The sequence below is a fragment of the Chlorocebus sabaeus genome, chromosome 20, assembly GCF_047675955.1.
Source record: "Chlorocebus sabaeus isolate Y175 chromosome 20, mChlSab1.0.hap1, whole genome shotgun sequence".
Taxonomy (NCBI): Eukaryota; Metazoa; Chordata; class Mammalia; order Primates; family Cercopithecidae; genus Chlorocebus; species Chlorocebus sabaeus.
This window is the reverse complement of record NC_132923.1, coordinates 72,110,954-72,126,721: the sequence shown is the minus strand read 5'-3', so window position 1 is coordinate 72,126,721 and position 15,768 is coordinate 72,110,954. Positions and strand designations below refer to the sequence as shown.

General features: G+C 36.1%; 1 protein-coding gene and 1 pseudogene across 3 annotated transcripts in view; both read left to right on the top strand.

Annotated features, from left to right (window-relative positions):
• The window catches only part of RAVER2 (ribonucleoprotein, PTB binding 2), an 88,978-nt gene that overhangs the window by 43,583 nt on the left and 29,627 nt on the right, over positions 1-15,768 (top strand). For all 3 annotated transcript variants that reach the window (XR_494255.3, XM_007978450.3, XM_007978451.3), the window contains exon 5: positions 2,735-2,861. Coding sequence is in view for 2 of the 3 variants with exons in the window: in XM_007978450.3 (XP_007976641.1) it covers positions 2,735-2,861 (127 nt within the window). In the remaining variant the exon portion in view is untranslated. The remainder of the gene's footprint in view (positions 1-2,734; positions 2,862-15,768) is intronic.
• Positions 4,032-15,766, top strand: LOC140709232 (small ribosomal subunit protein eS26 pseudogene; annotated as a pseudogene).

The window sequence follows — 15,768 nt, the reverse complement described above, 5'->3', positions numbered from 1 at the left end:
GAAATTTCTCAGCCATTAGTTCTTCAAAGATCTTATTTTCTTCTCCTTCAGGGACTTCTAATATCACAGGTGTTGATGCTTCTACCTCTATTTTCTTCGTCACCTTGCTTTTTCTTGTTTGTTGGAATTTTCAGTTTCTTTAACCGGATCTTTAAGATCACTGTTTTGGGCCAGGTGCGATAGCTCATGTCTGTAATCCCAGCACTTTGGGAGGCCAAGGCAGATGGATCACCTGAGGTCAGGAGTTCGAGACCAGCCTGGCCAACATGGCGAAACTCAGTCTCTACTAAAAATACAAAAAAAAAATAAAAAAGCCAGGCGTGGTGGCGGGCACCTGTAATCCCAACTACTTGGGAGGCTGAGGCAGGAGAATTGCTTGAACCCGGGAGGCAGAGGTTGCAGTGAGCCGAGATCATGCCATTTCACTCCAGACTGGGCAACACAGCGAGACTCAGATCTCAAAAAAAAAAAAAAATTACTATTTTGTTTTTGTCACATGTATTCTACTATTTAACCTATCTGTTAAAGCACAGGGTAATAATAATGCTTCATGAATTCCTTCAGTTTCTTTATCTATAGAATGGAGATAATACCAACTTTATAGAATTGGCTTTTTGAGGATTAAATGATCTAATTCATGTAAAGTGTTTAGAACAATGCCAAGTCTATAGTAAGTGAGGGCTGCTATTATTTTTTCTCAATACTTACGTTTTTCATAATCTAGCATTTCTCAGTGGTTATTCTTTATAACTGCTTGTCCATCCTTCATGTTATGAGTAAAAATCCATTTTATTTTTGTAATTTCTATTACATTTATTTGACATTCTTATTATTTCCTATTCATGATTCTCCTTTCTGTCTTACAGGTGGTTCGGTTTGTTGCTTTTATTTTTTAGTGACTGCATTCTCCAAATGTCGAGCTATTTTTCTTTTGAATGTATGAATATAAATTTCCTGTGGGGGCTATCACCTTTCTGTATGTCACTGTTTAGAGGTTGTGGGGAGGGGAATGGACAGAGGGAAGCTAAAGCCTGGTCTTAGCTAGGGTTTAGGGAAGGCAGGCAAGGACCTCAGGGCAGAGAAGTTCTGCCTTCACCATCTAGGCTTGAGCCCAGCCCTTTTGCTACCCCAGCCAGGCAGCCCTGCACCTTAGAGAGCCTCTCTTCCTTTCCATTTCCACCCCTGCTCTTTTCCAAGTTCTTCCTTCCTCCACTATAACTCTTCTATCCTGCAGAGTGGGTGTGGGAGGACCTGAGAAGGTCGGGGAGGTGGGAAGGTTTTCAGTGACCAGCTGGTCTGCCCGCCTAGTGTTATCTTGTCCCCATTGTCTCTGCACTTGCGTGCCATCCTGCTGTTCGTTGGTCCTATGGCTGTCACTGGGGTGATGCTGCTGTTTTCCCACCTTGCTATCCTGGCCAAGAAAGCCACGCTCTCTGAAGGCAAACACAACTCAAAAGCCCTTCCCTGAATTATCCTGTGTGTGGACCCATGCACTCTCATGCTCTCTGCTGATGTTTACCTTCACATCTTCTATCTCCCTAGGGGTTTCTCACAGGCTTTATGTCAGTTCCTTGAATGCATCACCTTCTCCCTCTCAATTTCGCAGTATCTGGGTTGGCAAAAGTTTCCAGTTGTCCTTGTCAGTTCTCCATTTTCTCATAGCTAAAAGTTTTTATCTTTTATGTAATTATATATATTAATATCCCCGTCCATCAAGCTGGTTTTTAAAACTGAAAATTATTTCATATTTTTAGGAAGCTACTCAATTGCATGTATGTAAGGCCAGCTCATTTTAATCTCATACTAAATTAATCACGTAAAGACCTTTATAAAAGAGAAGATTTTGGGCCAGGCGTGGTGGCTAATGCCTGTAATCCCAGTACTTTGGGAGGCCGAGGCGGGTGGATCACGAGGTCAGGAGATCAAGACCATCCTGGCTAACACAGTGAAACCCCATCTCTACTAAAAATACAAAAAATTGGCCAAGCGTGGTGGCGGGCGCCTGTAGTCCCAGCTACTTGGGAGGCTGAGGCAGGAGAATGGTGTGAACTCGGGAGGTGGAGCTTGCAGTGAGCCGAGATGGTGCCACTGCACTCCAGCCTGGGCAACAGAGTGAGACTCGTCTCAAAAAATAAAATAAAATAAAATAAAATAATAATAAGATTTTGAATTATAAGGCAACCCATATTATTAAACTTCATTTTATTTTTATTTGAAGTTTTTATTTGTAAAATATAGAAACAGGGTTTCACTGTGTCACCCAGGCTGATCTTGATCTCTTGGGCTCAAGTGATCCTCCCGCCTCAGCCTCCCAAAGTGCCACGATTACAGGTGTGAGCCACTTTGCCTGGCCAATTAAACTTTAAATCAACATTATAAGAAGGCTTTTCTGTAGTATCAAAGTATTCATATTGTGTTAACAAGTTATTAATAACTTAAGATTCCCTTGTCATCCTTCTATTTGTATGATATGATGAGACTCATTGTACTAAATTGTCAGTCCTCTTAAAGCCAGTTGGTATTTACTTGAGACGTTCTATGAGGATTTTTTGCTGTATGTGTAATTGAGAACTGTAGTAGAGAGTATAAAATAGATATATAATATAAATCAAATTGTGTTTATCATAAAATAGATCTTGTCAGATGAATGAGAATTTCTAGAAGAAAGCCTTTGAAATTATGTCTTTTGTACTTATGCTTGTTCTAATGTTTCTTATTTCTATATTCATTGCAGATGCACAGTAATCAAAAGGGCTTACTTCCAGAGCCAAATCCAGTACAAATTATGAAAAGTTTAAACAACCCTGCAATGTTGCAAGTTCTTCTACAGCCCCAGTTATGTGGACGAGCTGTTAAACCAGGTATGGACCATGTATGTATACTGATTAAAGAATGTTAGCATGAAGTTAATTTTTTCACATGTGAAATATGAAAAAATACATTTATTTGTGAAAAATATATTTAAATTAGTATAAAAATTTAAAAATTTTTCTAGGACCTGCTAATGAATTTTAATCAATAATCTGAGGTGATATATTTTGACTATTTTTGATATATACAATCTGCTTATGCAGGTTTTTTTACTATTAATAATTGCTAAATATCAGACCTTCTGTTTAGCTGTTAGTAGACATGAATTTGTAGACCAAGGTAATAGTTAACACACTACATTGTTATAACCTGTATCCACAAAGAATTAATACTTTTCTATGTAATATTTTTAGCACAATTATTTTGTTGAAAAGTGCCAAATTTTTGTTTCCTCTTTGTTCTTCCCCTTTTTGTTGTAAAATTGTTTCACTTTGTAGCAAATGATGAAAACATTATTATTTTCTAAGTATTATGCAAATCTTTATAATATCAGTATACATTAAATATCTACCTATTTAGTATTCTTTCTGTAGTAAGAGCTTACCTTCTGTGTATTTTGAAATGCACAACTTTTTATGTACAAAAGTGTCTGTTTTAGCATTATGAGGAAATGAATGCCTATACGGTGGTCTCCCCTTATCTGTGTTCTTGTGTTCCACAGTTTAGTTACGTGCAGTCTGAAAATATTAAGTGGAACATTCCAAAAATAAACTACTTATAAGTTTTAAATTGCATGCTGTCCTGAGTAGTGTGATGAAATGTTTTGCTGTTCTGCTCCTCCTGCCTTGGCTATGAATTATCCCTCTGTCCAGTGTACCTACTCTGTATATGTTACCCACCCATTAATCACTTAGTAGCCATCTTGGTTAGTTATCACATCACCTGTCATGGTATTGTAGTGCTTATGTTCAAGTAACCCTTATTTTCTTTGATAATGGCCCCAAAGCACAAGAGTAGTGATGCTGGCAGTTTGGATATGACAAAGAGAAGCTGCAAAGTGGATCCTTTCAGTGAAAAGGTTAAAACGTTTCCAACTTAATAAGGGAAAACAAAATGTGTGCTGAAATTGCTGAGATCTGCAGTAAGAATGAATTTTCTATCCACGAAATTTTGAAGAAGGAAAAAGAAATTGGAACATAGCATATATAAGGTTTGGTACTATTTATGGTTTCAGGCATCCACTGGGGGTCTTGGAACATATCGCTCACTGATAAGGGGGATCTACTGTATTCAACATTTAAGTTCAGAGCAAATGTGTATAGAGCAAATATATTAAATACATTTATTATATTTCCATCCCAACTGGTCTCACACCAGCTCACCTGCTGCATTTCAATTCTGGCACTAACTACCTGGAGTTAGCACAGACCCCACAAGTTAAGAGCTCAATCTTCCATATGGCTACCCCCACTTTAGACCTTGACGCAAGTTCAGGGGATTTTCCAGGCCTTGTGCACTTCTGACCAGCTAACTACAAATTTGCGAGTTCCCACAATGCCCTCAGGTTCAATAGTTCAATAGAATAGCTCACAGAACTTAGGAAAGCACTATGCTTATGAGTACATAAGGACAGAGGCAAGGGAAGATACACTTAGGGAAAAGTCTTGGAGGGTCTTGAATGCAGAGCTTCTGTGTCCTCTACCCATCAAATCAGGCCATGTCACCCTCCCAACACATCAATATGTTTTCCATCTGGGGATCTCTACTGAACCTCGATGTCCAGAGTTTTTATTGGAGTTTCACTATGTTGGTGTGATTGATGGACCCCATGGATAGAACTCAGTCTCTACTTTGCTTCCATTCCCTGGAAGTTAGAAGGTCAGGCTGATATCCCATGGTGCAAAGCTCCACCTCTCCTTATAGAGTTGGTCTTTTGGCACAGCCGGCCCTCACCCGGAAGCTATCTATGGGTCCATAATGAGTTACCTCAGTAGCATATCAAAGACACTCCTGTAACTCAGGAAAATCCAAGGATTTAGAGTCTCCCTCTCAGGAACCAGGGACAAAGGCCAGTCAAATTCTTTATTATACAACAGTATTCATATTAAGTACTTCATATAATTATTTGTGTGTAAGAAGCAGCTTTGGTAGTTTTCTGGCTCAGGCTATTATGCAATTAGATATCTCTTTTACAATTTTAATGGTATAGAGATACTCTTTTTTGTCTTGACAACATGAAGGATTAGAAGCTTATTACTTCCCAAGGCAGCCTATTCCCTGGTTTGACAGTTTCAATTACTGGAAAGTTTTTATATTACTAATATAAGCAATTTTTAGCCACTTACTCTGGTTCCGCCTCTGAAGAAATACAGGATAAATGTATTCCTTCTTGCATAATAAAAGCCTCCTAATATTTGAAGACAACTACCGTGAAACCTCAGTCATTTTTTATTTTTCCTGTCTTTTCTCCAGACCAGTTCTTTTTTTTACAAAGCAACTTTATCAGTAAAATAAATTTCGAGCAGAGCCCCAATATATACCATAAATGTAAAAGATGTCAATTAAACAGATGAACCATTGTCAATCCATATATTTAGAAATGATCAAATCTAATGTTTTCCTTTTTTAAGATGAAAGTAAACATAAATAGAGGTGGTATTTTTTTCTGCAACTCTCTTTTTATGCATCTTATATCTCTTTGCAGATTACAGTTCTGTATTTGACTTTCTATAACATGTCACAGGACATGTGCTTTAAATCCCCCACAAGTTGTTCTCTTGTAGATGTAGTCTAGGTCTTCCGGGTTGTACCAAAATATGATGTACACAGACACAAACATACTCTGTAGATTGGTTTTGATTAGCACAGAATGCAGTGGGATTTCCTTCCTATTATCATTATATTTCCCTTAATGCAGTCCAAGATTATGTATTAGTGTCTAAAGAGGCATACCACATTCTTAGGTCTTTTAGAAAGTATCATCTGCCTCTTTGGACTCTGGGCTATCTTTACTAATTCCTCTCAAGTATTATTTTTGTCTCTTCTTTTCATCTAAGACTAAATATTCTCCACTCTGCTGTTCTACTCAGATTAATGTATGGCCATATGGCAGTGGGCTTCTTTATGCTTAGCGCTTTCTCGATTTTAAGTAAGATGTTTGAATATTACACTGATGCAGAAGTTATTTCATCAAGCATAGCTTTTTCTTGTGTGGGGTGGAAAGGGAAGAGGATTAAATCATTGCCTCACTTGAGCACATACATAGCTGGAAAATGTGTGGAAAGTTTCTTGATGTTGAGAAAAAGTGTCTTGTTAATAAATTCCATTTATTTTTCTTTTACTATGTCCTTTACTGTATCTTAACTGTAACCTTGCTATATCCTGAACTCCTCACAGAGGCCTTCTCTGAGCCAACTAAATTAATGATAAAGAATTGTAATTCTTGGCTGGGCGCTGTAGTTCACGCCTATAATCCCAGCACTTTGGGACACTGAGGTGGGCAGATCACCTGAGGTCAGGAGTTCAAGATCAGCCTGGCCAACGTGGCGAAACCCCATCTCTACTAAAAGTACAAAAATTAGCTGGGCATGGTAGCATGCACTTGTAGTCTCAGCTACTCAGGAGGCTGAGGCAGGAGAATGACTTGAACCCTGGAGGCGGAGGTTGCAGTGAGCCAAGATTGTGCCACTGCATTCTGGCCTGGGCAACAGAGCGAGACTCCATCTCAAAAAAAAAAAAAAAAAAAAAAAAAAAGAATTATAATTCTTATACCCTTTCCCTGCTTCTTTATCATTGTATAATTTTAAAAACAACTGACATATACTATACATGTACTTGTTTATTGTCTATTTCTACCACTAAAATGGAAGCTCCAACTGCTATTAGATTAATTTGCCTCCCAGGTCCAATTTTGATTATGTTACTCTAAGCTGATCTTTTCTCTTCAATCTAGACCTTTTAACTACCTTCAAAAATACAATAAATATAATTATTCTAGACTTTTTTCTTTATGTGTGTACGTTCCTAATTTATTATGTAATCACTTGATAGTATAAACTGTATTTTTAAACAGCTTTAATTGAGGTATAGTTGATATACATTAAACTGTAGGTATTTGAAGTGTACGAATTGATATATTTTGATGTTATGTATATATTCATGAAATCTTTACCACAATCAAACAATAGACATATAAATTACCCTCCAAAGCTTCCTTTTGTGCATTTGTAATCCATCCACTACCCTGTCCCCAGGAAACCACTGATCTGCTTTCTGTCACTACAGTTTGTATTTTGTAGAAATTGGTATAAAAGGAATCACACAGTCTGTACTGTTTGGCTTCATTCACTTAGCTTACTGTTTTGAGATTCGTTCATGTTGTTACATGGATTAGTAGTATTTTTTCTTTTTATTCCCGAGTAGTATTTCATTCTATAATTTGCTTATTCACTGATTTGTTGATGGACATCTGGATTATTTCCAGTTCGAGGCCGTTACAAATGAAATCTCTATGGACACTTGTGTACTAGTCTTTATGCTTTTATTTCTTATGCTTTTATTCTCTTTGATAAATAACTATCTGTGGAATGGCTGAGTCATATGATAGATATATGTTTAAGTGGTGAGAAACTGCCTAGCTGTTTTCCAATGTGGTTGAGCCATTTGACATATTCACCATCAGTTTCTAGGGCTCCAATTTGCTCAGTATCCCCGCCACTACTTGATCTGTTGGTCTTTTTAATTTTAGCCTTTCTAGTGGGTGTATAGTGCTCTCTTACTGTGGTTTTAATTTGAATATTTCTTTTGACTAATGATTTTGAGCATCTTTTATTGTGCTTATTTGTCATCTTTATATCTTTGATGATATGTCTTTTCAGATATTTCGTACGTGTTAAAACTGAGTTGTTTGTCTTCTTATCAAGTTGTAAGGGTGCTTTTTAATATTACATACAAGTAGTCTGTTGGATATATGGTTTGCAAATATTTTTTAACAGTGTCTTTTGAAGAGCAAAATGTTTTATTTTGACAAGATCCAATTTATTATTTTTTCTTTTATAATTTGTACTTCCTGTGTCATAGTTGAGAAATCTTTGCCAATTTCAGGTTTTCTAAGATTTTCTTGTATGTTTTCTTGGAGAAAGTTTTATAATTTTATCCCTATATTTAGGTCTATGATCTATTTTGAGTGAATTTTAGTTTATAGTATGAGGTAAGAGTCCAGATGTTTTTTGTTTACGTATAGTTATACAGTTATTCCAGTATCATTTGTTTAAAAAGCTTATGTTTCATTGAATATTTTGACATTTGCCAAAAATCAGTTTACCATATATGCATGAGTCTATAACTAAACTCTGTTCATTGATCTAAATGTCTGTCTTTATGAAGTACTGTCTTTATATCAGTACTGTCTGTATACCAAAATACATGTGTAATAAATCCTGAAATCAGTTAGTATAAGTCCTTCAACTTTATTCTTCTTTTTCAAAGTTGTTTGGCTATTCCAGGTTCTTTGCATTGACTTATAAATTTTAGAATCAGAGTGCCAATTTCTATGAAAAATGTCAGCTGGGATTTTGATTAAGATTGTGTTGATTTGTATGCTAATTTAGGCAGAATTCACAACAATTCTGAGGCTTCTGATCGATAAGTATGGTATATCTTTTCAATTATTTTGAGGCAATATTTTATTTCTCCCAGCAATGTTTTATTGTTTTCAGAATACGAATCTTATACATCTTTGGTCAGATTTATTCACGGTATTTCATATTTTTTGATGTTATTTTAAATGGTACTGCTGTCTTAATTTCAATGTCCTATTGCTAGTTGTTAGTATAGAGAAGTATAACTGTTTAAATACATATTTATCTTACATCCTACAGTCTCACTAAACTCACTTATTATTTCTAGTAGGCTTTTGTTGGGATTTTCTATGTAGGTGATTATGTTATCTACAAATAAACACAATTTTACTTCTTTCTTTCCAACATATATGGCTTCTATTTTTTTCCTTGCTTTTTTGCATTAGATAGAAATTCCACTGTAATTGTGCATAGAACTGGTGGGAGCAGACATCCTTGCCTCATTTCTGATCTCATGGAGAAGGCATTCATTCTTTGATTATTAAGTATTATCTTAGCTAGAGTTTTTTTCACAGATTTCTTTTATTAAGCTGGGGAATTTGCCATCTATTTCTAATTGCCGAGTTTTAGCATGATGATTGCTGGAATTTGTTGAATGCTTTCTCCATATATCGAGATGATCATATACTTTTCCTGTCTGTTAACATGATACATTACATTGATGATTTTTGAATATCAACCTTTTATTCTTAGGATAAACCTCACTTAGTTATAGCATATTATAATCTTTTTCATATATTGTTGAATTTGATTTAATAAAACTTAGTTTAAAATTTTTGCACCTATGTTTATGAGGTATATTGGTCTGTAGTTTTCTTCCTTTGTAATGTATTTTCTGGTTTTGTTATGCTGCCCTCATGGAACAATTTGGAAAATATTCCCTCTCTTCAGTCATCAGAAGAGTTTGTGTTCAGTGCTATTATTTCTTGCTCATATGTTTGGTAGAATTCGCTAGTGAAATCAGCTGTGTTGAATTTTTTAAGGAAGATTTTTACACATTTAATTTCTTTAACATATAAGAGCTATTTCAGGATATTGTTCTTCTTAAGTGAGCTTTACTAGTTTGTATCTTTCAAGGAAATTATCTATTTTGTGTAAGTTATCAAATTTATTGGCATAACATTGTTCATTGTATTCCCTTATTGTTCTTTAATCTCTGCAGGATCTATAGTGATGGCTCTTTCACATTCCTGATATTTTTGTCTTCTCTCTTTCTTCCTGATAAGTCTGGCAAAAGGTTTATAAGTTTTAGTGATTGTTCCAGGGAGCTGGCTTTTGTTTTCATTGACTTTCTCTGGTTGTTGTCTGTTTTTTATTTCATTGATTTCCACTTTATTTCTCTCTGCTTACTTTGGGCATATTTTGTTCTTCCTTTTCTGGTTTTTTAAAGTAAAACTAGATTATTCACTTGAGACCTTTCTTTTAATGTGTTTAGTATTACACATTCCCTTCTAAACACTGTATCTCACAAATTTTGAATGTTATATTATTTTCATTCATTTCAAAATACTTTTTGGTTTCCATTTTGATTTATTTGGTCCATTGGTTATTTGTAAGTGTCACTTAAGTTCCAAAATTTGGAGATTTTTTAGTTTTTTTTTTGTTATTGATACCTAATTTAATTCACTTGTATTCAGAGAAGATACTTTGTACAAGTTAAATTTATAAATAAGAATTTAGACTTGTTTCATTGTTCAGAATACAGGCTATATTGGCAAATATTCCATGGACACTTGAGAAGAATGTGTATTCTGCTCTTACTGGATGTGGAGTGTTCTATACGTGTCAGTTAGATCAACATGGTTGATAGTGTTCATGTCTCCTATATCCTTACTGATCTTTTGTCAACTTATTCTATCAATTATACTGAGGAGAGGATGGGGCATAATGGGAGTCCTAGCCATAAGCTAAGGGTAAGAGCAGGTAGACAAGATGCTATGGACATTTTCAGACTGTTTTTATTCTGATTGTTGTTTCTGTTGTTATAAACTGGAAGATACTGTGTTCAGTAAAAGCTGTGAAGAAAAATATATTTCAGTGTTTTATAGTAAAATGCAATGATGATCTGAAAAAGAAGAGAAGTTGTTGAAATTTTTAATCATAATTTTGGGTTTATCTGCTTTTCCTTTCAGTTCTGTGAATTTTGCTTCATATATTTTGAAGCTTTGTTATTTGGTGTACAAACATTTAAGATTGTTGCATCCTTTTGATTAATTGGCCCATTTATCATTACAAAATGGTGATCTTTATCCCTGGTAATATCCTTTGCTCTGGATTTTTTTATATTAAGGTAGCCACCAGCTTTTAAAACTTAATATTAACCTATCTATCCATAGATGTTTATATGTTTAATAAAATATATTTTAAGTTGCCAAGTGGGTTTGTATTTTCTATTATCTTGGAAAATCCTTTTCTGATATTTGCAGTGTTGCTACTAGCTACTTCACCAATAATGTGTGACTTTAAAGTAATGTAGTTTTAAAAATGTTTTGATATCTATTATTTGTAGTTTCCATAATGGTTTTTTGAGGGAAGAGACTTCTATTAATCTTTCATAGATAATACATCTAGAGCTTTGTAATTTAGATGTATTTCCCAAGGTGGTCATTAATTTAACAAGAAGGGATGTCTTAAAAGCTCTGCTTTTTGTACTTCAACTACAGAATTAAAAAAAAATTAACTCCTCCACTTAAGTTTTTGTCGTTAAAAAATTTTTAATTGACATGTAATAATTATACATATTTATGGGGTACAGACTGATAGCCCAATATGTGTATATAATCTATAATAATCAAATGAAGGTAATTAGCATATTAACCACCTAAAACATTCATCATATCCTTGTGTTTGGAGCATTTAAAGTCCTCTCTTCTAGCTGTTGGAAAATATACAATAAATGTTTGTTAACTTAGTCACCCTACAGTACTATAGAACATGAAAACTTAATTGTCCTATCTAGCTATAATTTTGTATTCATTAACCAACCTGTTCCTGTCATCCCCTTTTGCCTTCTGTTCCCAGACTCTAATAACCATGATTGTACCTTCAACTTCTATGAACTCAACTTTTTTAGCTCCTGTATATGAGGGAGAACATGCAGTATTTATCTTTATGTGCCTGACTTGTTTCACTTAATGTAATGTCCTCCAGGTTGCTGCAAATGACCAGCTTTCCTTTTTTCTTATGGCTGAATAGTATTCCGTTGTGTATATGTACCACATTTTCTTTATCCATTCATCTGTTGATGGACACTTAGTCCATATCTTGGCTACTGTGAATAGTGCTGCAATAAACATCAGGATGCAGATATCTCTTCAAGATACAGATTTCCTTTTCTTTGGTTTGTTGTTGTTTGTTTTTTGAGATAGAGTCCCACCCTGTTGCTCAGGCTGGAGTGCAGTGGCATAATCTCAGCTCACTGCAACCTCTGCCTCCTGGGTTCAAGCGATTTTCATGCCTCAGCCTCTCAAGTAGCTAGGATTATGGGCGTGCACCACTGCACCCTGCTATTTTTGTGTTTTTTAATAGAGAGAGGGTTTCGCCATGTTGGCCAGGCTGGTCTCGAACTCCTGACCTTCAGTGATCAACTCACCTCAGCCTCCCAAAGTGCTGGGATTACAGGTGTGAGCCACTGCACCTGGCCATGATTTCCTTTTCTTTGGATAAATATTCGTTAGTGGATTGCTGGATCCATATGGTAGTTCTGTATTTGTTTTTTTGAGAAACCATCATACTGTTTTCCATAATGGCTGTACTAATTGGCATTCCCTCCTGCAGTGTAAGAGAGTTCCCTTTTTTCCACATCCTCGCCAGCATTTATTATTTGTTTGTCGTTTTGATAATTAGAATTAGCCATTCTAATTGAGGTGAGATGATATCTTACTGTGGTTTTGACTTACATTTCACTGATGATACAGATGTTGAACATTTTTTCATATACTTGTTGGTCATTTATATGCCTTCTGAGAAATATCTGTTCAGATCCTTTGCCCATTTTTAAATTGGATTAATGGGGGTGTTTTTTTTTTTTATTTTTATTTTTGCTGTGAATTGCTAGAGTTCTGTGTATATTCTAGATATTAGTCCTATGTCACATGAATAATTTTCAAATATTTTCTCCCATTCTACAAGTTATACGTGTTCACCTTATTGATTGTTTACCTCATTGTGTAGTAGCTGTTTAGTTTGATAAAATCCCATTTGTCTATTTTTGATTTTGTTGCCTGTGCTTGTGAAGTGTGACCCGTAACATCTTTGCCCAGATCAATGTCCTCAAGTGTTTCCCCCATGTTTTCTTCCAGTAGTTGTACAATTTTTAGTCTTGCATTTAAGTGTTTAATACATTTTGAGTTGGTTTTTATATATGGTGAGAGATAAGGGTCTAGTTTCATTCTTTTGCATATGAATATTCCATTTTCCCAGCCTAATTTATTGAAGGGGCTATACGGAAGTTATTTGTCTAAGTCTAGTAATATTTTCTCTAATTCTCTACACTTAATTCCCTATCACTTGCAGAGGAGTTATTTTCTGTGTACCAGTTTTCCACTCAGAAATGCCTTTTTCTCATTGAAGTAGATAATAGAATTCTAAATGAGTCCTCTTCCACGTATCCTCACATTATTATAGCTTTCCTGAAATTATGCTAGAATGAAACATTCCCTCCAATCCTGCATACTCTGGGCACTTCCTCCTTTGCTAGAGAGAATATTGGAAACTGTTGAATTAAATAGTTTCCTATGGTTGTCTCACTGGTATCATTCTACTCCTGAAAACCAAGAAGTTATATCATTCTTGTCTTCTGAGGCAGTCCCAATGTAGACTTAGATGGATACTAAAAAATTTGGTTAGAATGAGGATTTATTTCATTCATTTATTTATTTCACCTGTCATAGTACAGTTTTTTTTTTATTTTACTACATATGTATTACAAGAAGATGTTACTAGTACACTAAGTTTGTATATTTTATATATATATAATTTTATGTATTATTAATTTGAAATGGAGTCTCACTCTATCAGCCAGGCTGGAGTGTAGTGGCGTGATCTCAGCTCACTGCAACCTCTGCCTCCCAGCCTCAAGCAGTTCTCCTGCCTCTGCCTCCCAAGTAGCTGGGATTACAGGCATGTGCCACCATGCCTGGCTAATTTTTGTATTTTTGATAGAGACGGGGTTTCACCATGTTGACCAGGCTGGTCTCGAACTCCTGACCTCAAATGATCCTCCCACCTTGTCCTTCCAAAGAGCTGGAATTACAGGTGTGAGCCACTGTGCCCAGCCTAATTTTGTATATTATGATTATTCCAGTTATTTTACAATAGTTAGATTAAATTTCTTCATATATATTTTCTATCTCATGGTCCTTTTTGTGTCTCTATATTATCTATTCTAAAAACATCCTCCCCCCCTTTTTTTTTTAAAGTGAGAGCAAGATTATTAAGAAAGAAAAGGAATAAAGAATGGCTTCTCCAGGCTGGGCGCGGTGGCTCACGCCTGTAATCCCAGCCCTTTGGGAGGCCAAGTTGGGGTGGATCTCAAGGTCAGGAGTTCAAAACCAGCCTGGCCAACATGGTGAAACCTCGTCTCTGGTAAAATACAAAAATTAGCTCTCTTCGGTCCGTGCTTCCAAGATGACAAAGAAAAGAAGGAACAATGGTCATGCCAAAAAGGGCTGTGGCCACGTGCAGCCTATTCACTGCACTAACTGTGCCTGATGCTTGCCCAAGGACAAGGCCATTAAGAAATTCGTCATTCGAAACATAGTGGAGGCCGCAGCAGTCAGGGACATTTCTGAAGCGAGCGTCTTCGATGCCCATGTGCTTCCCAAGCTGTAGTGAAGCTACATTACTGTGTGAGTTGTGCAATTCACAGCAAAGTAGTCAGGAATCGGTCTCGTGAAGCCCACAAAGACCGAACACCCCCACCCCAATTTAGACCTGCGTGTGCTGCCCCGCATCCCCCACCAAAGCCCATGTAAGGAGCTGAGTCCTTAAAGACTGAGGTAGACTATTCTCTGGAGAAAAATAAAATGGAAATTGTACTTTAAAAAAAAAAAGTTAGCTGAGCATGGTGGTGAGTGCCTGTAATCCCAGCTACTTGGGAGGCTGAGGCAGGAGAATTGCTTGAACCCAGGAGGCCGGAGGTTGCAGTGAGCAGAGATCGTGCCATTGCACTCCAGCCTGGGAAATAGAGTGTGACTCTCTATCAAAAACAAACAAACAAACAAACAAACAGACAGACAGAATGGCTGCTCCATAGAGCAGTGGCATGGACCACTGGTTGCCCATTTTTATGGTTATTTCTTGATTATCTTGATTATATGCTAAGCAAGAGATGGATTATTCATGAGTTTTCCAGGAAAATGGTGGGCAATTCTCAGAACTGAGGATTCCTCCCCTTTTTAGACCATATAGGGTAAATTTCACACGCCGCCATGGCATTTGTAAACTGTCATGTTGCTGGTGGGAGTGTAGCAATGAGGACGGCCAGAGGTCACTCTTGTCACCATCTTGGTTTTGGTAGGTTTTAGCCGGCTTCTTTATTGCACCTGGTTTTATTAGCAAGGGCTTTGTGACCTGTATCTTGTGCCGACCTCCTGTCTCATCTTGTAACTTAGAATGCCTAACTTACTGGGAATGCAGCTCAGCAGGTCTCAGCCTTACTTTACCTGACTTTATTCAAGATGGAGGCACTCTGGTTCAAACATCTGTGACACATCCCTGCCTCCCTTTTGTAAGTTTTCTGTTCTAAAAACATCCCTTTTGAAGCGTACTCTGGTATTTAGACTCTTAGACTTGATTATGAGTATTGTTCCCATTTATTCTTTTTATGTCTGTGTACAAGTTTGCAGTTTCTTTTGTTTTTTTATGTAAATATTTGTGTGTACATATATTGTCTTCTCAATTGGATTTTATATAAGCTTTTCAAGGACAAGGATTGTATCTTGTCCCCTACTCCTACCCTCTGCCAAAATGCCTGAAATACCTAAAAAACCACTGAATAAATAACATGGGTTCAAATGAGTATTGTGCTTATTAAAAGGTGGATATGTTTTGTTGCACTAAATTCTAGAGAAGATTAAGCCTAGGTTTGGAGTTTTACGATTATGGCAGAAGGCTTTTGAATTTTAAAACAAATTCCAGGGTTGAATCTCAGGGAAAGGTGCCTGTCACTTTTGACCAGTGACAAAGTCACTATGTCATTGAACTTTCAGTGGATTTGTTAATAGTTTAAAGAAATATTCATTAACCCTTTTCGAAGCTTGGTTTTTTAAAATTTTTAATTCCATATATATATTAAAGTTTTTACTTTTATTTTCTC